We start from the raw sequence: 25,222 nt of genomic DNA, 5'->3' as shown, positions 1-25,222 counted from the left end.
TGGAAGTGGAGAAATGAAGTTATTTTCGAAGGCGTGGGACGTGGTCTGATAGAGAAAATCGATGAAGTGATCCGCCATGCCACGGAACAAGCCGCTGCGATTTTAAACAGCTACAACATGAGTTTGGCTCCGCCGTTTGCTGCAGATCGTCTGGTAAGGTGGTCTCCTCCAGGGGAGGGATGGATAAAAATCAATTGTGATGGAGCGCACAGCATCAGTACGGGGTGGGCTGCTTGTGGGGGTTTAGCTCGTGACAGCAATGGCGAATGGTTAGGGGGTTTTTGCTGCAATTTAGGTATTTGCACAGCAGATCTGGCTGAGATTTGGGGCGCTTACTATGGTCTCGAGTTAGCTTGGAGAAAGGGTTGGAAAAAAGTCTTGATTGAGATGGATGCCCAGACAATTATGGAACTATTGAAGAAGAAAGGCCATCGCTCTCATCGTTATGTTTGGCTTATTGAGGAATGTCGGAAACAGATAAGTTCAAATTGGGATGTCAAAGTTACTCACACCCTTCGCGAAGGGAATAGAGCAGCAGATTACTTGGCAAATTTCGCAGGAGTTATGAGTTTGGGGTATCACGGGTGTGATAATCCCCCTGCAGGCCTAATGGACATCATTAATACGGACCACTCTGGTGCTGTCATTATTAGGAGAGCGCGGAATCTGGTTTGATTTCCCTCTGTGTTTTGTTTTCGGGGCCTAGGCCCTTCCTTCTGTTCAAAAAAAAAAGTAATTGAATATATAGTGTTCGAAATATTCAATTACTTTTAGTTTGTATATATTACATGAGCCATGAAATTTAGGAGTCATGGAATAGTTGATGAAAAACAAATATAAGGTTTTGATGGGTAAGAATACTAATTAATTGTATTATAATAAATAAAAAATAGAATTAAATAAAAAGATAATATATAAAATTGATAGGAAAAAGATATAATATGGTTAACTTAGTTGTGACGTTTAGAAATTTGTATATATTTTGTAAACGTTAAGCTTAAATTCGTATTATTTTGTAAACGTTAAACCTATATTGGTGCTATTTTGTACGTAGAGCCTAAATTGATGCTGTATTGTAAACGTTAAGCCTAAATTGATATTATGTTGTAAACATTAAGCCTATATTGGTACTATTTTGAACGTTGAGCCTAAATTGTTACTTCCCCAAAAACCTTAGGCCTATTTTGGTACCTTATCCCTTAAATATTTACTCAACTTTCAAACTTTAACCTTCAAATTGGGATTAACGTAATTAACGTACAGTTCATTAATTTTTTTTTTATCGCTGTTGAGTAAATTTAACATTCTTTTCCCTGTATATTTGAACTCCCAAACGAAATTAAACTTCTAACTCTCGTTTACATTCTACAAACTCTCAAACAAAGTTAGTTTTTAACTTTCATTTCCATCACTTCCCTTTCCATTCTATTACCTTTTTAACTCTCACTCTCATTAACCTCTAAACTCCCAAACAAAAGCTTAAGGTTGATTCGAGTAATTAAGGTAACTATTTAATGTCTACTTGAATGGAGATTTTTAAATGTTAAACAAAGGTTATTAGCAAACATTGTTTGGGAAGGGAATGTTATTAGAAGATGAACAATTTCAAAAGTTAAGTGAAAATTTAAAATTTTCTAACAACTTCTATTTTTTTTTATGGGAGATTAACGGAAGTAAAAGCTATAAGAGATAATAGAATAATAGGAGAAATGATGCAAATTAAAGTTAAAAAGTAACATTGTTTGATAGTTTATAAAATGCAAATAAGAGTTATGATTAAAGTTATATTTTTTTAAGGAGGATTAAAGTTATATATTTAGTCAACGTGATATTCAAAATCTTATCATTTTCCATTTATTGTGTCATTTAGTAATATTTGCCTCATGAGTTATTTTAATGAGTGACATTTAACTCGTTTTAGATGAAAAACTAATTGATTTATTAATTTTTACCACATGCCATAAATTTTGACATGTACTCGTGACAATTGTTTTAATTTGGAAAAATAAGAAAATAAGTTTTTTCTTATTTAACCACATATTAAGTTAATATGGAAAAAAAGAAAAATTAAAATAATTGTGTGGTGTATATGTCATATTAAAAATTGTGTCATATGACAAAAGTTATCAAATCAGTTAACTTTTCATTCAAACTAGGTTAAATGTCATTTATACGAATACTTCAAGAAACAAATATTACCAGAAGATACCACATGAGACAAATGTTTGAATGTATAATGAATGACCTAGGGAATCACATAACATATTTTCAACAAAGGGTTGGTGATGCAAAAGGAACAGACTAAGTCCACTACAAAAATACACAATGACTATGCACATATTTGCCTATGGATATTTCGTTAATGCTCCCGATGAATACATTAAATTAGTGAGTGTACGACTTACAATACGTTGAAAATTTTGTCGTAGAGTTATCAATTTGTATGGATTTGTGGCCTAATGATGTCGATGTCCAATGCTTGATTGACATACACGAGGAACACCATGAGTTTCCTAGTATGCTTGACAGTCTTGATTGCATGCACTAGAAGTGGAAAATTTGTCCAGCTGATGTTCAACGGTTGATTCAAATGCACAAGGAACACAATGGATTTCCTAATATGATTGGCAGTCTTGATTGCATGCACTAGGTGTGGAAGAACTTTCCAGTTGTATGGAAAGAGTAATACACATGAGGAGATCATGGTTGTCCAACAATCATGCTCTAAGCATCAACTTCAGTTGACATGTGGATATGGCACACATAGTTTGGTGTGGTAAAGGGCGAACAACAACTTGAATGTTTTGCATAAATCGAATTTGTTCAATGACAAATTACAAAAAATAATAGTTCCAATAGTTCAATTCAATGTTAACAATAAGACTTACAAAGTGAGATACTACCTAACAGATAATATCTATTCCTAAATGAGTTGTTTTTGTGAAAAGTTCTCCATATGTTCATGAACCTAAACGATTCAGTTACAAAAAATTATATACATGGGAGTGCAAGAAAATATGTAAAACAAGCTTTCACGGTACTTCAAACTCATTTTGAAATAGTGCGTGAACCAAAACCGAGTTGAGATAAAAGAAAGCTCCACGACATTATGAATGATTGTATCATATTACATAACATGATTGCCGAAGATGAGCGCCACATATACTTAAGAGAATTTCCTCAAAAAATTCTCTATCAATACTTTCTGAAAACGTTCAAAGTGGATATATTATGGATTTTACGCATTATCTCGTAATGGATCTAGAGATCCGTGATAGAGGAATGCACGACCAACTCAAATTGGATCTAATAGAATACTTTTAGGAATGTTCTAGAATCATTAACCTTACTGATTGATTGTCGACAAATCTTAATCTTTCATTTATGCATGTTATCGTTTTAACTTAATGCATTATCTTTGTTTTTTTTTCAAAATTATGTTTATATATATATATATATATTGTTTTTAATATCTTTTTTTATTTTCATTATTTCATAATTTATTCAATAAATATTTATAAGAGTGATTTTTTCAAAATTTTTAATTCAATTAAATAAATTAATGAAATTATTAATATTTATTCAATTAATAAATATTATTTATTTATTCAATATTATTCATAATATTAATATAAAAATATTAATTAAATTAAAATAAAAAAATGTGATACGACTTATGAAGCCAACTAAAATACGGTATAATTATCTAATGGCTTGCTATAGATTTCTGAAAAGTATTTTGAATTGAAAGATGAAGTTTAAAAACTTCCAACCTTTAAAAATGCTTTAATTAATTTTAAAAGTTTTCACTATAATTTCAAATATCATTATTTCATAAATAATAAAAAAAACCATTTATCATTTTGTGATAATTTTGCTGATAGTATTAATTCTGATTCCACTAATCTGTCAGAATTTGGTATCTTAATACAAAACTATAGAAGTATTTTGAGTTTTAATTTAGACTTTAAAGTCTTTTTTGTTTCTGGTCTAACGAACGATGCAACCCACTTAGTTGCCAAACAGACAAATTCTAATACTAACAATTTCTTTTTTTCAATTCTATCGATTTGAATGGAAGATGTAATTTTTGAGGATTTTAATAAAAGTTCATCTTATCTCTAAAAAAATTTGACAATGGTACTCTTAAAATATCTCCGCTCCAATACTTAACACTCTCCTAATTAATTACCACCTTAGCAAACACTTCTTCAAACAACCACCATTGAGAATGTTTTTAGATGGCTATTCAAATTGGATGAGATTTGCACAAATTGAAATAGGTTAAATGGTAAATGTGATTAAATAGATGAACATTATCAATTTTTGGATTGGTTTGTATATGTAGTAAAACGAAAATACAGGATTAGAAGAAGTGGTGTATATATACAATAAAATATTAAATAAGCTACAATACTCATCCACCAGCAAAGCATCAAATCAAAACCAGTCCACCGACTTCGATTTTCTTTTGTTTCCTTTATTCCGACGTACAACCAAACAGCACGCAACGCAATGTGGACGATGAAGCTTCCCTCGTTAATCGCATCTTTCTCATGCGTCTTCCTTCTCGCCACCATATCCCATGCCTTTCCCCCGCCTCGTTTGATGCTTCATCGCCTCTCTGGAACCAACAGTTCCTTGACCACTGACGAACTCTGGTTCACTCAGACTCTCGATCACTTTTCTGCTTTTGTAACCTCTCTTTTTTACTTCTTCATTTCGCAATTTCAATTTCAATTTGAAATTATCTCTCTTGAATTTATAAAAATTGGGTTCGAAATTTTATTCTTTTGGCTTCGTATTTCCAGGACCATCGAACGTTTAAGCAGCGATACTATGAGTTCCTTGACTACTTTACAATGCCAGATGGACCCATTTTTTTGAAAATTTGTGGTGAATCTTCTTGCAACGGTATTGCCAATGATTATATATCTGTAAGTTTTTATCTTTTCATTGATTTTCGGTATTGACCTTGACATTTATGGTGGTTTTTAATGGTATCCTACTTTACTAGTAGTATTAAACGAACGGAACTTTTGGGCTTTTCCACTTTTGTTACAAACTCACATAATATGCACTCCTAGCATTTATTTTAATTTGGAAAAATGAATTCTTTTGGTTCTAATGAAGTGGGTATTATTGTTGTATTGCACAGGTTTTGGCTAAAAAGTTTGGAGCAGCTGTCGTTTCACTTGAGCATCGATACTATGGTAAAAGCACACCGTTCAAAACGACAGAGACCAAGAATTTGAGATATCTTTCATCTAAACAAGCGCTCTTTGACTTGGCTGTTTTCCGTGAACAATATCAGGCAAGCATAATCACAATGCCTGCATGTTGCTTTGGACCTCAAGTTCCATGAGTTATCTTTCATATCTATTTTCTGTCTCAACAAATAATGTGCATATCTGCAGATTCAAAACATGTCAAGTCTAGATATTTATGTGCGCAATTCTATGTTGTTATGCCTGTGTATGGATGTTTGCAATTCCAAATGTCTAAATGAAAGTACAAAGTGTAGTTAAAATACAGTTTCACTTCCTGAAGATTTTAATTCTTTGTATTTGTAACGAGGTATCACTTCACCATTTCCATCCTTAATTTGTCCAGCCGTTGTCAAAGTGGATTCCCAACCAGGGTCAAAATTGACTCTATTAATGTCTTGTTCTCATGAAGATCATACTATAATATGAATCCCCATGGCACTCATTTTCAATTTTAGGTACTATTCAAATTTTCATTGTACTTCAACAATACTTTCTCGTGTAGGAATCTCTGAACCTGAAGCTCAACAGAACAGGTGTTGAGAATCCATGGTTTGTTTTCGGGGTTTCATATTCTGGAGCATTAAGTGCATGGTTTCGTCTTAAGTTTCCACATCTAACATGTGGAAGTCTGGCAAGTTCTGCAGTTGTTCTTGCAGTTTACGACTTCACTGAATTTGATCAACAGGTGAACATAATGTTGATTCTGCAATCTGAAGAGCTGTTTTTTTTTCTTCGCATGATGCTTCCATAAAAACATTACGGCTGCCTCATTTTTATATAAGCCTTTGCTGCTCATGTCCAAATTTGACCAGATTGGTGAGTCAGCTGGTCCCGAATGCAAAGCTGTTCTACAGGAAGCAACTCATCTTGTTGAAGAAAGACTGGCATCAAATAAAATTGCAGCAAAAGCATTATTTGAAGCAGCTGAGGTGTTTTTTCATTTTTTAGTGATTTGTATTCATTGTTTTACACCCCGAATTATAATGAACAAACACTTGATGAGGTTTAAGTTTTGCTTGTCATTTGACATGTTTACATTCTGCCATTTTGCAGCTTGAGATTGATGGTGATTTCCTGTATTTCCTTGCAGATGCTGCAGTTACTGCGGTATTGTTCGTTTCCTTTTTAAGTTTTGATGCTTACTTATAAACAGTCATATTAATTATGTTATTCTCCTAGCTTTGCAGTTTCAGTATGGTAATCCAGATAAGTTATGTGTTCCTCTTGTTGAAGCAAAGAAAACTGGAGAGGATTTAGTGGTAAGCATTACTATCATTTCTTGCCATTGTTATTTTGGTATTTATAAAGTTTTACCTAATTGTTGTTTTTATGCAATGAGCATATAGCTTATCTGTATGGCATCTCCTATCAAAGAAAGAAATGTTGGATTACATCTTTTCGGTAATTGCTTGTGCATGAATGGAATTAGACAATAATTGCTGGACTTGTGGTCTATCAATTACTTTAGTTGTTTTTCTGTGTTCATTTTTCTAAGTCATTGCCACCTTGATATCAAAAATGTGGGTTGCAATGCTAGAATTGGATTGATTTGGTCAGCAATCTTCGCTTGGTTGCTGCCTGACTGTTAAGGTTGGGAGGTGAGATTGAGATAGGTCGAGATTTATGAATTTGTAGTTTCTTCAGTATGCTGCTTATAAATTTTGTTTGTCTATATGATTATATTATTATTACCCCCTAACATGATATTGATAGATTAATTTGTGGATCGATACTCTTTGCTTTCCTTTGCTGTTTGATATGGTTGTAATGCTAAAGAAAACTTTGTTATTACAGGAAGCTTATGCTAAATATGTTAAGGATTACTATGTTGGAAGTTTTGGCGTTGATGTTCAAACATATAACCAAAAACATTTGAAAAGCACTGCCATTACTGAAAGTAGTTCTGATAGGTTATGGTGGTTTCAAGTTTGCACCGAAGTTGCCTACTTTCAAGTGGCACCCTCAAATGATAGTATCCGCTCCTCAAAAGTTGACACAAAGTATGTTTTTAATCCATTACGTTCTATGAGTATGCCATATAAGTCTAGACTCTGTTATTCTAGAGAATATGATCTGTTGTGCTCCTTGTGTATCTATGAATTTGTAACTTGCAGATACCATTTGGACCTATGCAAGAACGTCTTTGGGGCGGGCATCTATCCTGAGGTTGATGCAACAAATATATACTATGGGGGCACAAGGATAGAAGGTCTACATTGACCATTTAGTTTTGTTTATTGCCCTTGTTTTTCACTTTCTAGAGCATGTATCATTTTCCATGTATAGTCTTACAAATGCATGTCATTTTGGGTTCCTTTCCTTGTCATGTAATTTTTTTTTTTTTTTTCCACTTGGGCGTCTACTTTCTGCTTTAAAATTGGTTGAGATTTGAAACCAAATACCTTCCTCTTCACAATACATAAGAGAGTTATATAGCTTTATGAAACAATCACTAAACATCCCTTTATTTATATCTTTTGCACTTTTGCAGGGTCCAAGATTGTTTTTGCAAATGGATCACAAGATCCCTGGCGCCATGCATCAAAACAGGTTTCATCTCCTGATAGTAAGTTTTTGATAATCCATGTGGGAATATTTCTCCTTGTTTTTCTCTACTTGATAGCAAAAAATGCGGAGGACATCTAAATGTCAGAAATGCATTTAGCCTAGTCAAAATTTAGTTTGTCAGTATCTACCCTTGCACAAATTTAAACGTGGAACTAGTTTACTCAGATATGATCAATTTTCCAATAGAACCACTATAATATGTTAGCTTTCATTATCATTATTGCTTTTTCTAGTCTTCAGCTAGTACAACTTGAATTACCCTCGTAGAAAAAATATTTATTGTTAATCACTAATGTATCTTAATCCAATGCATCTTGTATGTATAAATATATTGATTAAGAAGTTAATTTGTAACTTTGCAGTGCCTTCTTATGTAATCACGTGCCATAATTGTGGTCATGGGACTGATATGCGGGGATGTCCCCAAGCTCCTTTAAACATTGAAGGTACGAAAACATATATATCTCTCTTTTTCAGGATAAACTTTGCTATCTCCACCTATAACTTTATAGACTTCACTTATGTGTTTTCTTGCTTGGAGCAATTTAAAAGATCTGGGTCATTATTCAGTTGTCAATTATTTGACATCATTTATCGCATTCTTCTTTTGCGTGGCCTTCTTTTTAACTTTTAACTTTGATGTCTTGCTTCAGTGTTTGTAAATAGTTATGATTGATTTCAGGTAATGCCCAGAACTGCAGTTCCCCGGATGCAGTTCACAAAGTAAGGCATCAGATCTCGGAACTCATAGACTTGTGGTTGTCGGAGTGTCATTCTAGCGGCAGGAGTGACATGTAATTCTATCTAGAACTCGACAAATTAGCGTGTGAATTCACCAACCTTGACTGCATATATATTAACCTCACATATGATGTCTGAGCAGCTGATCTACAGAGAACAATGCCTGTATGAGTTGTCATTTCGCACATCCTTTCATTTCATGTACACGATACATCATTTGTAATTTTTTTTTTTTATCATTCTCCTGTACAACTTACATAACTTATAAACTCTGCTTTGTGAATATAAAAATAAAAAGCAGAAAAATGTTTAAAGAAATTTAGAGATGGATATTTTAGAAATGCAAATTGAGGATGCAATGAGAAATAACTTTCAGAAGCTTGTATCAACATTGCAGGATCCCATTAGGGCTTCAGTCAGACTCTGTTTCCTTGATGTTGTCTCTTTATTTATTTGTTTGTTTATAGTTTGTGTTCTTTTCCAATAGTCTCTTAGTAAACATAGCCCTTCACAAACATTCCTTGCTTGGATTCTTTGGACTCGTAAACTTACCAAGCTGAGCAAGAGAGTTGGCCTTTGCTCGGAGAAGCAAAGCGTTCTGTGAAAACTTACCAAGCTGAGCAAGAGAGTTGGCCTTTGCTCGGAGAAGCAAAGCGTTCTGAGCCTCCTTTGCATTCTCAGGTCTGCCTCCCCACTTCTTCAGGCAAGTGTTCTGAAGTGCCCTATTGTATGAAAATGATACATCCCATGGGGTGGGAGCTTGGTTCACTGCATTCAAGTTCATGGTTGTCTCCACTTTAGATTGACTATCGAGATAAAAACTTCACAACCGAAGAAACTAAACAGCTCAGAGCTAAAATCAAAGTCGTTAATCCATATGGTAAGAAATGGGTTTTATCACTTGCTGTTATTTCGGGGACAACTGGAGGAATTCTTCAGTTGAGGTGCTTGAGAGTGTAGTCTGCAACCTGCTGAGAAGTGGCTGTCTTTGCATTTTGTGCTGGGAGTGACCATACTTGGCTTCAGAAGAATATCTTGAATCCAACAGAAGAATACCTTGAATTCAACATGCATCCAGTGGAACCTGCAACCTGACAAAACTTCCAGCTCAAAAGACAGCCATTGCTTCTGCCACTTCCACACTAGGACAATCGCAGAAAGAGCAGAAACAAAAAAACCATTACCAGCCCCTCAGAATTACAAACAACAACGTAGCCTAATCCTCCAGCACCTGGGACAGTCATAGGCAGGATCACAGTTCAACTGCCAGAATCAACCACTCTTTTGTTTTTTATTGCCAAAATTTCTTGCCTACAACAAATTAGTAGTCACAACGTAGTCCATGATGAAGTAATTGTGCTCAAATTGTTGTGGCTAAAGCTGAGAAATTTTGATTGTACGTGTTGGTTTGCATGGTTTAATCAGAACAATGAAGTGCATGGGAATCCCTTGCTGAATTTTTTAGTTTCACAATCCTTTTAACCATTTTTCTGGCAGTCGCTCTAGAGTGAAAAAGAACTTTGTATTCTTGTACCCTTCTCGTAGCCAAGGGCCCTTTGTCTCCACATCAATTCTTTTCTTCTTTGTAACTTGTCACGATATCGAATAGGAATTAAAGGGGAATTAATTAGGTTGTTATTTGCTAGTTGGACAATTGCTTGGCAGTAATTATTTGCCTTGTTATTTGTTTTAGAAGTTAGAGCATCTCCAATGGAGTATAATAAACCACTCAATATACTCCATTGTATCATACTCTCCCATTGGAGAGAGTATGATAAAAAGTAATGATTATCAACCATTCAATGTTTATTGAGCTTTTGCTTATTTTTATATATATATATTTTTATTTTTAAAATAATATGATTGGTTTAATTAATTGGTGGATCAATTATGATTGGTTTAATTAATTGGTGGATCCTTTGTGATTGGTGGGTCCATTATGATTGAGTAGTTATAGAGTTTAACCATTGGAGTTACATAATTTAATAAAATGAAGTTTATTAAATTGATGATGTGACATGTACATTGAATGGTTGGGAGTATAAACCATTGGTGATGCTCTTAGTTGGACAACTGTAAGTATTACAGCTGTGAGTTTTATACTGATGTCACATCAGCAATACCTTTTCATATATTAAGGGTCATGCTTTTTAAGGAAAATCATCATAAGGAAAATTTAGCTTCTTCTCTGCTCTCTTCCTCCTAATTCTCTATTTCTCTCTTCTTTTCTATTCTTCTCTTTCTCTTAACTCCACTTCTGCCCTAATTCTTATTGTCAGACATCATAATCCTAACATAACTCAAGAATTCTTTTTCAATTTGAGCACAATTACTTCATTATGGTCCCATGTGATCGTAGCAGGGCCATGGTCCGACGCAAGGATAGGAAGATGACGAACTATCACAGCTGATAAAAGATCAATCCACCATTCATTCTAGAGGAAACTATCCAGTTGTTCTTTAACGTTGTCCACTTCCTCCGATTATTATCCAACGTGAAAACACACTACCTAAATCATGAAGCCTTGCTTCCTCAATACAATTTTTGAACTGATCCAACCAAGCATCGTTCTTTCTCTGACCTCCAATCTTCTCATAATGATACATCGATTCATTTAGGCCCCCGAAGCAGAGAAAATGAAGATTATCGGATGCCGCTCGTTATATATATATATATATATATATATATATATATATATATATATATGAGAGGGCTCTTGTGAGAACCCTTTCTCAGATGAGAACCACTAAAACTACGTAGTTTTGAGTCTAAAAATTAAAAAAAAAACGCTGCTGTCATGGAGGTTTGAACCTTAGACCCTTTGTTTACACTCCATATTACTTACCACTAAACTAATTACTTTTCTTGTGTGTTATGTTGCGCGCTAATTAATATACCACTGCACTTCTAGCTTCTATTGTTTAATATTTGACGCATGCACTTATTAATATCGATTAAATGTGCATTATAATGAATTATTAATAGAAAAAAAAAGAAACGTGCAAAATAATGAATTATTAATAGAAAAAAAATCCAAGAACATGCTCTAATTTCTTATTTATTTAATTCCTCCATATTTTTGTAATTTATGTTTTAAAATGTTAAGGACGATGTTCTAAATATTGTTACATGTGTTCTTAACTTTATAATTTGTATTCTAAAAATTAAGTATAATATTTAAAAAAAACAGTAAATATATGGACCATTTTTGCATTTGTTCTATAATATAATTTATAACTCATATTCTAAATAACATAACGCATGTTCTAAAAAACATAACGTATGTTCTAAAGTTTATAGTTTGTGCTCCAAAAATTAAGTATAATGTTCTAAAAAAATCAGTAGATATCTGGATTGTTTTTTCATTTGTTCCAAAAATATAATTTATAACTCATGTTCGAAAAAACATAACACATGTTCTAAAAAACATAACGTATGTTCTAAAAAACATAACGTATATTCTAAAGTTTGTAGGTTGTGTTCCAAAAATTAAGTATAATGTTCTAAAAAAATCAGTAGATATTTGGATCGTTTTTTCATTTGTTCCAAAAATATAATTTATAACTCATGTTCGAAAAAACATAACACATGTTCTAAAAAACATAACGTATGTTCTAAAAAATATGTCGTACGTTCTAAACTTCATAGTTCGTGTTTTAAAAGTTAAAATATATGTTGTTTAAAAAAAAAGTTAAATTATAAGTTATAACGTATGTTTGAAAAAATATATTTTCTTATATAACATAAATTACAAAATATAAAGGAATTAAATAAATAAGAAATTGGAGCATGTTCTTGAATTTTTTCTATTAATAATTCATTATTATGCATATTTAATCAATATTAATAAGTGCATGCGTCAAATATTAAACAATGAAAGCTACAGTGCGATGGTATATTAATCAGCGCGACACATATTACACAAGGAAAGTAATTGGCTTAGTGGTAAGTAATTTAGAATGTAAACAAAAGGTCCAAGGTTTGAACCCCCATGGTAGCAACGTTTTTTTTTTAATTTTTAGACTCTTTTTTTAATTTTTAGACTCAAAATTATGAAGTGTCCTCACCTAAGAGGAGGTTCTCACTTGATCCCTCCCCTCTATATATATATATTTCAACAACAAACTTCATTATGTTGTACATGTAACAACTTAATAGATTGTTTAAAAAGTAGAAGTGATGAGGTATTCAGAGTGAAGCTGAAGCCACTGCAGTTGGATGGTCTTTCTTCTCATTCATAAGCAGGTATCATTTCTTTCTTTTCTTTTCTGGCATTTCTTCTGCTTACTACTAAATCACAAAAAAAGCTAGGCGTAGACTACTATTTAGTTATGTTTCTTTTTTCTTTTTAATTTCTTTTAAAAAAGGAAAACACTATTCATTATTGTATTAATGCTAATTGGTTGGGCTGTAAATGAGCCGAGCCGCTCGGCTCGGTGGTTGGCTCGATAAAAATTCGGCTCGACTCGGTTCGATTTGTAAACGAGCCGCTCGTGAGCACGATTTACTGGCTCGGTTCATAAATGAACCAAGCTTGAACAAGCCAAAGCTCGGCTCGAAAGCTCTCGAGCAGGCTCGATTAGAACATTTATGAACAAATTTTAATTTTCTAGAAAACTATATAGTTTTGTGTTAATTCACAGATATCTAAACTATATAGTTTTGTGTTAGTTACGAAAAGAATTCGTATGTTGATTTGGCAAGTCCAGGTAAATGCAATATTGGTTAATGAAGTGAGAGTGAAACGGCATTTTACTACTGATGCTCGTTGTGACTTCTGCGGGTTAACGGAAGACGCCCTCCATGCTTTGCGTGATTGCGAGCCTGCGCGGAGATTATGGCAGCAGTTAATTCCAATATCGGCGCAGCAAACGGATTTCTTTCTGAACTGTCAGACTGAATGGATAACGACGAATATTAAAACCAAAGCGACCATTCAGGGGATTCCGTGGTCTATTATTTTTGGTATGGACCTCTGGTGGATTTGGAAAAGCTGGAACGCGTATGTCTTCGATGCAGGGAATGGGTTAAACATATCGTCGAGCTTCGTCTTGAATCACGCGCAGGAGGTTCTCGCAGCAGCGGTTTGTGAGACAGCAGCGAGGCCATCTAGCCAGAAGTTGCAACACTGGATTAGATGGATCCCGCCGGAGGAGGAGTGGGTCAAAGTAAATACTGACGGGACAAGTAAAGGGAACCCGGGTCTAGCAACAGCTGGTGTCTTAATGAGAAATGCAGAGGGAGCTTGGATTAAAGGCTTTATGGTCAACCGAGGAGTGTGCACAGCTCTTCTGATGGAAATCTGGGGCTGTATTTTGGTCTCCGTTTAGCCTGGGAGGAAGGTTACAAACGAGTTATATTTGAGATGGATTCCTCTTCGGCTCTGCTGTTCATGAAACAAGACATTAGCATCAGGCATCCCATGGATGGCTGATCCGGGAATGCTGGAGGGTGCGGGATAGGAACTGGGAAGTAAAATTTCAACATGTTTATCGTGAAGGATACCAGGCCGCTGACTGGATGGCAAATTTCGTAGGCAATTTAGCCTTGGGCATCACGAGTGTGATGCGCCTCCTGCAGGCCTCCAGTACATTCTACGGGAAGACCGGCAAGGCAGGGCCTTCTCAAGAATGGTTATGGTTCAATCAGAATCCTTATTTTCTTAGTTTTCTCTTCTCTCCTTTTTTCCTCCTTTTTTTTTTGTTCGTGGGCTGTTAAGCCTTCCTATCTCCCAAAAAATATTATTCATTTGCTATTAGATGAAGTCGTTCACAAACATAATAAATGAATAATAGACAAACTATTTATAAATATCTTGTTTATTTATTCACGAACTTTGCTAGTGAGCTTGTTTATGTACACAATTAAAGAGTTATTTGCGAACAAACTTCACAAATATAATTAATGATTTACTCACAAACAATTTATGGTTAGATAATTTTCTTAATGAACCAAGCTTAAAGAGGATTTTAGGTTCGAAACAAGCTCGAAGCTCGGCTCGAGCTCGTTGAGCAAGCCAAAGCTCGGCTCGGGCTCGAGCTCGTTAATTTTATAGTGAGTCGAGCTTGAGCAGGTCAAGGCTCGGCTCGGCTCAATTACAGCCCTACTAATTGGTAAATCTGCAATTAACAGGGTATATATATATATATATATATATATATATTGAAAAAATATGGTTTTAAACCTTTTCTTTCATCTGAAAACAAATTATCAGAGAGACGAGCTCAAGTTCCGAGTAATTTCCAGATAGCATGTTATGTTGTCCAGGGCAAGGGCAAATAATTGTCCATATCATGTCACCTAGCTAGAGATGATTCCAAAACTGCTTCCATAAACTATCAATCTTACCATTAATAACCTTCACTGTTACATTTTTACCATACCAAGCAAAACAAAAGATAAAAAGAGTAAATTTAGCCCTTTTAACTTGGTTCACGGGATCAAGTTTCACAAAAAGCCCAAAAGAAAAATGTAGGAAGGAGAATGTGTGAAGCCATGGAAAAATGTGCAAGCAATATGTTGCTTCATTTTAATTTTACATACATTCTCCAAATTGTATAAATATTCATTTTCACAAACCTTTTCTTCACAAAACAGAAGCTCAGCAACAAAAATTCTAATACTCTCTATCAAGCATCAATGCTACAGTTACAAAAATTTGAGGTCTTGCAATGAAAATCTGAACTAGAATAGAAGTGTTACTACTTTAGATAGGTTGATGAAACCCAGAGTAGTAGATAAGTAATCAATGAAGTAGTAACTTCAAAACTCCTCACTCCTTTTATAAATGGCAATGGTGGGATCACAGAAACCATCAAGAAGGTTCCCAATAGCCATGAAAATATGAAAGCTCCAGCACTGCACCAAACAAACAGACTTATGATTCAACAGACAGGCTGTTTCTAAAGCCATTTTTAGCAGTGTTGCAGAAACTATCTCGAGGTTAAGACAACAACTTAGTAAGTAAGAAGGCACAGATTTAACAACGGAAATACAGAATTAGACCAATTATGATTAACATACCCGTAAAGAAAAGCTCGGAGTTTGCTCTTTAGCCGATCATGAAAAAAATATATTGTAGCCATCAAGGAAATAGCAACTTGTAGGGTTGGACCTTCTTCAGTGGGGAAGAGAAATGTGAGAACTCCAAGGACTAGAAATGTGATTGATGTTTTAATGATGATAAGTGTGGCTGGGGTTTGAAACCTGCTTGTGACAGCCTGCACAACACGGGACTGCTTTACTTCCCTAACCTTTTTCCCAATGTCAATTTTTGGGTTTTTTCTGTCATAGAACTGCTGCATGATTATTTTGTCATGGGCTGATTCAATTGCATCCATACTTGGTTTGTGCCCACCATATGTTTGTATAAGAAAGTTTCTTGCTGCTTGAATTTCCTCCTGAGAAGCCTCCTTACTGATCCCAAGCCGTTTATACGGATCTCTCACATGAATTCTAGGAAAAATTACTGAACTTGCAAAGGAAGTTTTTCAGAGAAGATTAAGCAATCAATTTCAAAGGATATTGCAGAGATGAGCCCCAATATTTCATGAAAAACTCCTTTTGAAAACCATTGATTTCAATGAGCATATAATGATGATACATACATATTAACTGACCAACAGTTATTAACTTCCTCGACATGAAAGTAAACAATAGGTCATGGATCTTAACACTTCACATCATATAAGAAGACAAAAGGCAAACACGTTTCAAAGCATATAACATAGATGAGCACCAAAATACAAAGGACGCCTGCAAGACCTGCTCACTGATGTCTTCACAGACGAAGCAAACTTCCTTATTCAATTTATCCAAAATCTTTAGTTCTTCCCGCAAATCATTTCTTGGGGCATCATTATTTCTTTCACATGTGTTCCTAGGCATATGTAATCCATCAGATATCCCTAGCGAGAAGCGATCAGGGTCTTATGTGGAGGAGGTATTATGAACATTTCACTAGATTAGTCAGTTCTTTAATCTAGTGGATAGCAAATTAGTAAAGAACTGACAGTAATGTTATGAATTTTACAAAATCAGCAAATAAAATTGGTTATGCTTAAAAAAACAGCGAGAAAAATAGCTATTAACAATTAGCAGGAATCCAAGCAATCAGCATATACAAATGCATACAGCATTCAACCAATAAAGAAAGTATCATTACCAGGTTGACCATTTGCCATGTCGCTACCGTAAGAAGCATCCATTGCAGATTTGACCATTTGCTTTGCATTGTGTGGTTTTGCAGAACCAACCCAACAAAATCTGTGTGATTCCAACTAAGTTTTTCAATAAGTTATTAAGAAAATCAAGTGCATATTCCCTGAGGAAAAGTACAATAGTTGAAGAATACCTAGCTAAACGGGGTAAACTTAGTCGTCCTTCAGCTGAAACTCCCCTAGAAAATAAGCCTGGGCTATTCAAAGATATCCGAAGACAACACCTTGAGGGACTACCAGTTATTCCAGAAACAGACATCTTCAAACTGCAACTAACACTTGCAAAAGAAAATGCCACTAATAAATTCACAGAATTTCTGTACTACCCATCCAGGAATTAAGATGTAATTACTACTAAATAGCATGGGGATCCAAATGAATACAAATAAAAGACACAAGTAAAACATATCAATTTCCACTGCAAAACTACTACTAAACTTCGAATCCGCTATACTTGCCTACAGTTTCAGCAAAAAGAAGATGAAAATTAAAACCCCATGAACACGAAGAACTAAGATACACGGGAGAAAACTAAAATTGAGAGGCAATTTTGATTGAAGAAGTAGCAAAAAGAAAGGAATGAAAAATTAAAGTTACCTGAACGAAGTAGGAACAACCGAGAGGCTAAATAATCAAAAGCAGTGCAATAAGGGGTGATGAATTCGGTGAAATGGATAGGACGGCGAGAAGGGAGCAGGGCACTAAACGCTGCTGCTTAGCCTCTCTGAGGTAACAGCGAGCACCACCTGATCCGATTCGGCCTACACCAACCTATTACCTATGTCGTATGCTAAATGTTAGTCGTCGTCTTATCATTGTCCTATACGATACCGTTTTATATCCCTTAATGTAAAATCAAAAATTTCCGTTGCCGGGAATCGAACCCGGGTCTTTCGGGTGAGAGCCGAATATCCTAACCGACTAGACTACAATGGAACACATGTGAAACAGGCTTTCTTATTTTGTATTTTTCCTGTGTCATCACCAAAGTTAAAACACCTCATACCATTATGATGTTTTTTCTTTCTAATGTAAAATTTCCTTAAATGGTCAAACATATCTTAATTATTACATCACATTTATTTTAAACTCATAATGGATACCATTTTTTCAATTAAAAAAAATTACTTTTTATACAGAGAAGTGTGGATGTAATTATATTTAAAGTTAATTCACTTTTTTATAAGATTGAACCTGACATATCTTCTCACAAACTCATGCATTATCAATTACTACAATCCTTAAATATTCCAATATAAAAGCAGAGTTCTTCAAAGGCCACAGAGTCGTTCGGAATTTATCACATAAACAACTATTACACTTTTAGATTATAACTGACTTGAACGTTGGAGAGTTCCTCATCGAATCCGGACCAACTTTTTATGTTTGTCTTGGAGGATTGGTAACAGGGGCGGAGACCGGGGGGTCCGGGCCCCTCCGGCGGCCGGAACCACCATGACCACGAGTAGTTTCGGCCCTCTGTCTCCACAAAATTTAAGGTTATGGTGATTTCGGTCTCTCTATTTCCAATAAATTTAGAGCATCTATAAGAGACTCTTAGTGAACTCTTTAAAAATAATATAAATAATTGACTCTTAGTGATTTAAGAATGACTAAAACATATCATTTCCAACAATACTCTTATATTCACTCCTTATTTATTATTTTATCATTAAAAATATTAATTAGTGTTCTATCTACCAATAGTGAAAGGAGAGACTCATCAATAATAAATTATTAATAAAAAATTGAAGTTAAGAGGCACTAAGAGGTGGAGAGATGCTCTTTATTAATAGAGAAGATGGAGAGACTCTTAGTGATTTGAGGAGCCACTAAGAGGCTGTTGGAGCTGATTTTTAACTCGCCCTCCTCAAATTTTAACTTAAAGCCAAATTAAGAGGCTCTTGGAGATGCTCTTAGCTCGGGTGCTATATTAGTACCCTCAAAATTAGCTCAGGTCCCATTAAGTCCTCTCTAAATCTAAAATTTTAAATTTTTTTTGGACCTGCTAGACCCTTTAAGTCCAAATTTCTAATTTTTTTTTGGCCTGTTAGACCCTAATTAAATCCAAATTTTTATTTTTTTGGTCTGTTAGGTCTTTCTTAAATCTAAATTTCTAATTTTTTCACCTCTTTTTAAATCCGAATTTTTTCTATTAAACACCAATTTAGCAAAAAAAAAAAATATGCACACCGCGTGTAACCGAACAACTCTGTATTCGCCATTGATTGGTATAACCAACTCTCTGACTGGATTATACATGACTATATAAATATGCTTTATTAATCCAAATGAGAAGAGAATTAGGGAATCCAAAAGATAGGTAAAAAAATAGGGTAATTATTGGGTGGCATTAAATGAATTGGAAGCAATCACCAAAATCCAACAACAATCACGTTTTATGTCACTCCCTGCCACGCTACTCCCCAAAACATGCTCTGTTTCTTTTTCTTCTTTCCTTTAACTTTTCCTCTCTACCAATTCCATACCAAAATTCTCATATGATAGCATCTCATCATTTCCTCTTTACTAGACCTGGCAATTATCGTGTTCGAGTCGTGTTCGTATCGTGTCATTTCGGGTTCGTGTCAAAAAGAGTAAACCCAAACCCAACCCAAAAACTTTCGTGTCAAAGTCGTGTTAACCTGTTCGGGTTAGTGTCGATTTCGTATCGTGTTTTCGGGTTACATGTAATTTTTTTATGCATATATATTAATAATAACTCTTAAAAATATAAGAAGATATGATACTGTTTTTAAACATTTTATATCATTTTTAGATTAGTATGTAAACAATAATTATCGAAAAGTTCGATAATATCATATTAGAGGGTCATGTAATGTGTTTATAACAATTTAGGAAATTCAAATTAATATTTGCAATTAATAATTATAATTTTATTATCTTTATTAATAAAGTGACATAAAAAACATGAGAGAATATAACAATAATTTTCAATATCCGTGTCATTTCGTGTCATTTTCGGGTTCACATATCAACACTAACCCAACCCAAAAATTAGCGTGTCAGTTTCGTGTCAACCCAAAAATGACCCATTACCTATTAAGCTCAACACTAACACTAAAAATCCGTGTCGTGTAATCGGGTCGTGTGTCATTTTGCCACCTCTACTCTTTACATTCTACCTTTTGCATCTCATCAATCCATTACTTAAAGGGCTGTCTTCTAAGACCTGTATGGAACCTGATCGAACCGAAAATGGGATGCAATTTTGGTCTGAGTTATGTTGGGTTTTTTAATCCAATAAAATTGGATCAATCCGCGACGGCAAGCCCTCAATCTTAATAGTCCTGGATGCAAAAAGCCCGATTTGCAGGTTGAGGCCATGGCGGGTCCTTCCCCTTAGCCGTCGAGTATGATGATCTTCCGTTTGTTTTTTGGGCGGCCCTCCACAAAAAAGTTTTACTCAACGATAAAATCAAGAACCAGGGTGACCAATTTTTGTATTAATTTTCCAATTAAAATAAAAATTAAATTTAAAGGACTAAATTGAAAGAAAAAAAAGTTGATTATCGAGAACACCACTCAAATTATGGAATGACCAGGATTATAACATCAAAAGGCTCGTTTCTATACATAATCATCGTCTCAGCCACAACTTAATGATGATTTTAGCTAGTAAAAGCATCAATCAAAGCAATTTTGCATTGAATTGAGATATTAAGCATAATTAGGGAATTACACTTAATTGTCTCAAAGTAATACCAAAAGATTACAGAAATAAAACAAAAACAATAGAAATAAGATGTAGACCAGTCGTAGATAGGATATGTACTGTCAGAGTTCAGGTTGTCGGATTCAAAAACACTGATTATGCTTTTGAGCAGTATTGTGGGAAGATTGACAATGCAAAAAATAAATTCTGAAAATATCCTAAATTCATATTGACTAAGTATCGCATTATTACATGTTAATCTGACTTATAAACTCGATTTAACAACATTTTTACTCTAATTTTCATCGTCCTAAAAACGAGTGTAGATAACTCTATTTATAGACCTTTTTCTAGGGGTAAAAAGGTAAAAAATATACTGGATAAGCGAATTGGAGCGAGTTTGGTGAAAAGATAGTCTCAAACTCTAAAAATTCGGATAACTCAAGTATTCTCGAATTATCTTGGTGTTACCGCGTAAACGGAGTAATCACCATGTAGCGCGGCAGTTACCATGCCTACACACTAACTACCATGTAGACATGGTAGTTTACCACGTATGTGAAGTAACAAGTTTTGTTCCAAGTAGCCTACATGACAGATCATCTTGGGACGAAATTCCACCGTCCTAGGCTTCGAGTAGCTCTCAAAATTGTCTTGACATCCAAATTGAGACTAGTCAGTTTTATTGGACTAGTTTTAGGGCCTCTTATCATTGCATGTTAACGCCTATTATTAATTTTAAACCTATAAAGAGTCAATGTTTTGGCCAAAGATCGACTTTGACTAAAACTTGTGTGGAGCATAACTTGCTCGTTTTAACTTCAAATCGTGCTCAGTCAATTATGTTTAAACGCTCTTACTGAGTATTACGCTCCTAGTAGACACTCGAGTATTGACTCAGCTTCGAACGACATTCATAGTTTAACCAAGTCTTTAACTTAAATATGAGACCCACTTAAGTTCTAAAGACAATTTATCACTTCCTTTCCAACTCTAATCTTTCCCTTCCATGTCTTTCATTTTTTATTCTTCTATTTGTAAAACAATTTCTAACCACTTTGAATCCCTAAAAATTGAAAAAAATTCTAAAGAATTCAGAATCAATGAAATGAAAAAATTGTTAACAAATTCGTCGCAACATGAAACTATGATTTTTTTCTTATAATATCCCAAAATTGATTTGCTTTTTCATCAATTATATCACAAAATTGATTGAAGTAATATTTCCACCATATCCTCTCTCACTGCAACTCCTCTATATCATCAAACACTACAATGGTTAAACTATGTCACATTAATATTTTTAATAGTTAAGCAATTGTAGCTGGTTATAGGTACTATAATGCCTGGTCATCATGAGTTCGGATATTTCTTGTGTAAAAATAAATTCTAGATACCAAAGTGTGAAATACGGTAAAGTTTAAGGGTCATGATTGAAATTACCAATATTTTTAATAGTTAACCGGTTGTAGCACAATCATCTTAAGTTTATGTTGTTGTTTTGTGCAAAAACAAAGTCTATATAGCAAAGTATCTTTTCTGCACTGTATCTCTGATCGGGACTGCTCAAATAACTTATAGCCAGACTTAACTGAATATTCCCCATTCTTGGTAAAATGGCAGATTTGACAACCAACCTTGTTATTCAGTAAGCAGGCCATAGCCGTTATAATTTCAACATCTTGTGGGATAAACCATCAATCAATTTTGCCACGATCCCAAACACGAGTGCTTGGTACAAATAGGTCTTCCACCTTGGCCAACTTATTTTCATCTAACGTATTTGAGATCATAAGGTGTCTCCCGTCATTCAGTAACCATAGGTCCTTCCAAATCAAGATCAAGTTCCTTTTTATCAACTCTCAACCTAATACCACAGTTCAACACAACAATGTACCTCCACACACTCCTTCAAACCATACTAGGATTATATCCTAATTTAGAAGAAAGGAAAGACACGTTTGGAAAATATTTCGCTTTAAACATCCAGCTTACCAAGCTGTGAGGGTTATTGATGAGTTTCCAACCCTACTTTCCTAGTAAGGCAAATTTGAACTCCTGAAGGTCTCGAAACCCTAACCCACCCCTATCCTTACTCAATGACAACTTTGCCCAATCAAACTAGTGAATATTCTGTTTCCCGCTATCCTCCGTGACTCAATAGAATGAATTCATCATTTTTTGAAGATCATCATAAGTAGATTTTGGAAGTAGAAACATACTAATATAGAATGCATGTAGAGCTTGAGCTACAGATTTTAACAACACAACCTTACCTACAGGTGATAGAAACCGGAAGTTTTTGAGATTAGAGCAGACATGGTGACGGACAGAATTAATCGTTTTCAAATTGCAAGTACAAAAGAGGGAACAAAATAAACTTATCGGAATGTAAACGATGTATCGTGGACAGAACCACTGCGTTAAAAACGATTACGGCAAACTCTGGTGCAATCTGGAAGTCCGATCGTCAACTAAGGTTTACACAGCAAGCGCTGACCTAGTGCACTCTATGGTGAAGCTTTGGAACATCAAGATTTTAATGCCCAGAGAAGAAAATAATATTTGAGAGCAAAAACTGTATAATCGAAAACTGTATATTCTACGATGCTCTGAAAAACTCTTTTATTTTAGTTTGGAAAACGAACGTTGTAGTGGACAACGTTCATGAGAGTAAAACGTGGTTTGTTGAATAAAATTAGGGATAATGGAGAAAAGACTTCAACAGCTAAAAGAATTAGTCAAAGGTTTAAAATATTTAATAATAAAATAAAAAGCGGGCCAAGTCGGGCCGGGACGGGCGGGCGTCGCGCGAACGAATGAGCGAGCGCGCACGCGCATGTGGTGTATTTTGTAAAACCCACTTAACACAATTTAATATCACATAAAGCCCAACCCAATATAAACCTTTCAACTTTATCACAAGTTTCCCATGTGGGATACATAAAGTTACAAGAGTAATGGCAAATGACTAAAAGGCCATTTCCCTTAAATTTCCAACAATCCCCCCACAAATGGTTTTTTAGTAAAATAGTTTTAGAAGAAAATCTTTTCTGGGCAATAAGTTACAGATTTCAAAACTTAAGTATCAATATCTTTCGATTGAATTGATACATAGTGATGTGAGGCAACATGTTATAGTTTTAGAAGTGAATTGCTCTTGAACTTCTACAACTGTAACTGAGACCCTCACAACACGTAAAGAAAACCTTTAAACAAAATTTTGTTGTTCCGCGCTAAAAACAATAGCGCCTTTAATGGCCATGCGCACACCTTGGATCTCATGAGTGCTCTAGAAAGACAACCCAAAGTCTTTCATAGAAGGTGGCCCACCTTCATACACATGTAGGTGGTCTCTATAAGAGACCATTAAGAGTTTCTCATAACTAAACCTCAAAAAGAGCATCCATCAAGTTCATATAAATGAACCACCACACCACGGGCTATGGATTATACACACACTATCAAAAGTCATAGGAATGGGTAAAATATAGTGTATAAAAAAGATAGTATGGTTTCGTTTGACCACGTATGGTATCCACCATAGTTTCTTTAATCAGTAGGCTTTAGGCCCATTCCCCTCGACGTTTCTAGAATAATTCTTCTAGGTAACCCTTTGGTGAACGGATCAGCTAGATTCTTCTCTGATCTCACAAAATCTAAGGGAATTACCCTGTGTTTTAAGAGTTGTCTTATTGCACTATGTCTACTGCGAATGTGTCTTTTCTTTCCGTTATAGACACTGTTTTTTGTAGTACCTATGGCTGCCTGAGAATCACAATGAAGTGAGATACGTGCATTAGATCTCCCCCACAATGGGACATCTGCTAATAAACTTCTCAACCAATCTGCTTCTTGACTAGCTAGTTCTAGTGCTATAAATTCTGATTCCATGGTTGAGCATGCAATACAGGTTTGTTTACATGATCTCCAAGAAACGGCACCACCACCCAAAATGAAAATATAACCATTAGTGGAACATACCAAATCATTTTTGGATGACTAATTTGCATCACAATATCCTTCTAAAACAGCAGGAAATTTATTAAAATGCAAATTAAAATTCATGGTACCTCTCAAGTATTGAAGTAAACGACGAAGTGCATTCCAATGTTCAACATTTGGATTGTGAGTATATTTACTCAATCTATTTACAGCATATGCAATGTCAGGTCTAGTATGAGTCATTAAGAACATAACACTCCCAATAATCTTAGCATATTCTTCTTGTGAAATACTATGTCCTTTATTTTTAGTAAGACATATGCTAGGATAATAGGGTGTTCTAGCTGGCACTACATCAAAGCTATCAAACTTTTTCAATAATTTCTCAATATAATATGATTGTCCTAAAGAAAAACCATTTTCAGTTTTTGTAATTTTGACACCAAGAATTACATCAGCTTTTCCCATGTCTTTTATGTCAAATTGTGATGATAAGAAGGCTTTGGTGTTATTCACTACTTCTAAATTATTGCCTAAGATCAGCATATCATCCACATAAAGACATACAATCACATAATTTGATCCAAATGATTTAGAATAAACGCATGTATCTGATCCATTAACTACGTACCCATCAGAAAGTAAAGTGGAGTTAAACTTTTCATACCATTGTTTGGGTGCCTGTTTCAGGCCATACAGTGACTTCCTTAGTTTGCATACCTTATCTTCATGACCAGGTACAACATTTCCCTCAGGCTGTTGCACATAGATTTCTTCTTCTAAATCACCATTTAGAAAAGCT

The 25,222-nt window shown here is 34.6% G+C and overlaps 2 protein-coding genes and 1 non-coding gene across 5 annotated transcripts; 1 reads left to right on the top strand and 2 right to left on the bottom strand.

The window, feature by feature from the left end:
* The first annotated feature begins 4,417 nt into the window (after window positions 1-4,417).
* Window positions 4,418-8,960, top strand: LOC136205980 (probable serine protease EDA2). Its single transcript, XM_065996865.1, has 12 exons — window positions 4,418-4,695; window positions 4,812-4,937; window positions 5,159-5,314; window positions 5,773-5,955; window positions 6,083-6,199; window positions 6,324-6,377; window positions 6,458-6,529; window positions 7,065-7,270; window positions 7,385-7,479; window positions 7,762-7,836; window positions 8,201-8,284; window positions 8,521-8,960. Exons 1-12 carry the CDS (start codon window positions 4,516-4,518, stop codon window positions 8,634-8,636), a joined length of 1,464 nt encoding a protein of 487 aa, XP_065852937.1. The 5' UTR covers window positions 4,418-4,515; the 3' UTR covers window positions 8,637-8,960.
* A 6,126-nt stretch (window positions 8,961-15,086) lies between these two features.
* LOC136205962 (protein CHAPERONE-LIKE PROTEIN OF POR1, chloroplastic) lies at window positions 15,087-17,580 on the bottom strand. 3 transcript variants are annotated; one of them, XM_065996840.1, is made up of 5 exons: window positions 17,397-17,580; window positions 16,934-17,077; window positions 16,745-16,845; window positions 15,604-16,048; window positions 15,087-15,438 (listed from the first exon to the last, which is right to left on the bottom strand). In XM_065996840.1, the coding sequence occupies exons 2-5, from the start codon at window positions 17,056-17,058 to the stop codon at window positions 15,282-15,284; spliced, it is 828 nt and encodes a 275-aa protein (XP_065852912.1). In that variant the 5' UTR covers window positions 17,059-17,077; window positions 17,397-17,580; the 3' UTR covers window positions 15,087-15,281. The 3 variants fall into 3 exon arrangements, with proteins under 3 accessions (XP_065852912.1, XP_065852921.1, XP_065852928.1); XM_065996849.1 differs by having other exon boundaries at window positions 16,934-17,071; XM_065996856.1 differs by having other exon boundaries at window positions 16,934-17,065.
* Window positions 17,581-17,662: 82 nt separating this feature from the next.
* Window positions 17,663-17,735, bottom strand: TRNAE-CUC (transfer RNA glutamic acid (anticodon CUC)). The gene has a single exon. It is a non-coding gene; the product is annotated as a tRNA-Glu (tRNA).
* Window positions 17,736-25,222: the final 7,487 nt, after the last annotated feature.

The sequence above is a fragment of the Euphorbia lathyris genome, chromosome 1, assembly GCF_963576675.1.
Source record: "Euphorbia lathyris chromosome 1, ddEupLath1.1, whole genome shotgun sequence".
Lineage (NCBI taxonomy): Eukaryota > Viridiplantae > Streptophyta > Magnoliopsida > Malpighiales > Euphorbiaceae > Euphorbia > Euphorbia lathyris.
The sequence above is the reverse complement of the archived record's forward strand: the minus strand, read 5'-3'. Positions and strand labels throughout refer to the sequence as shown.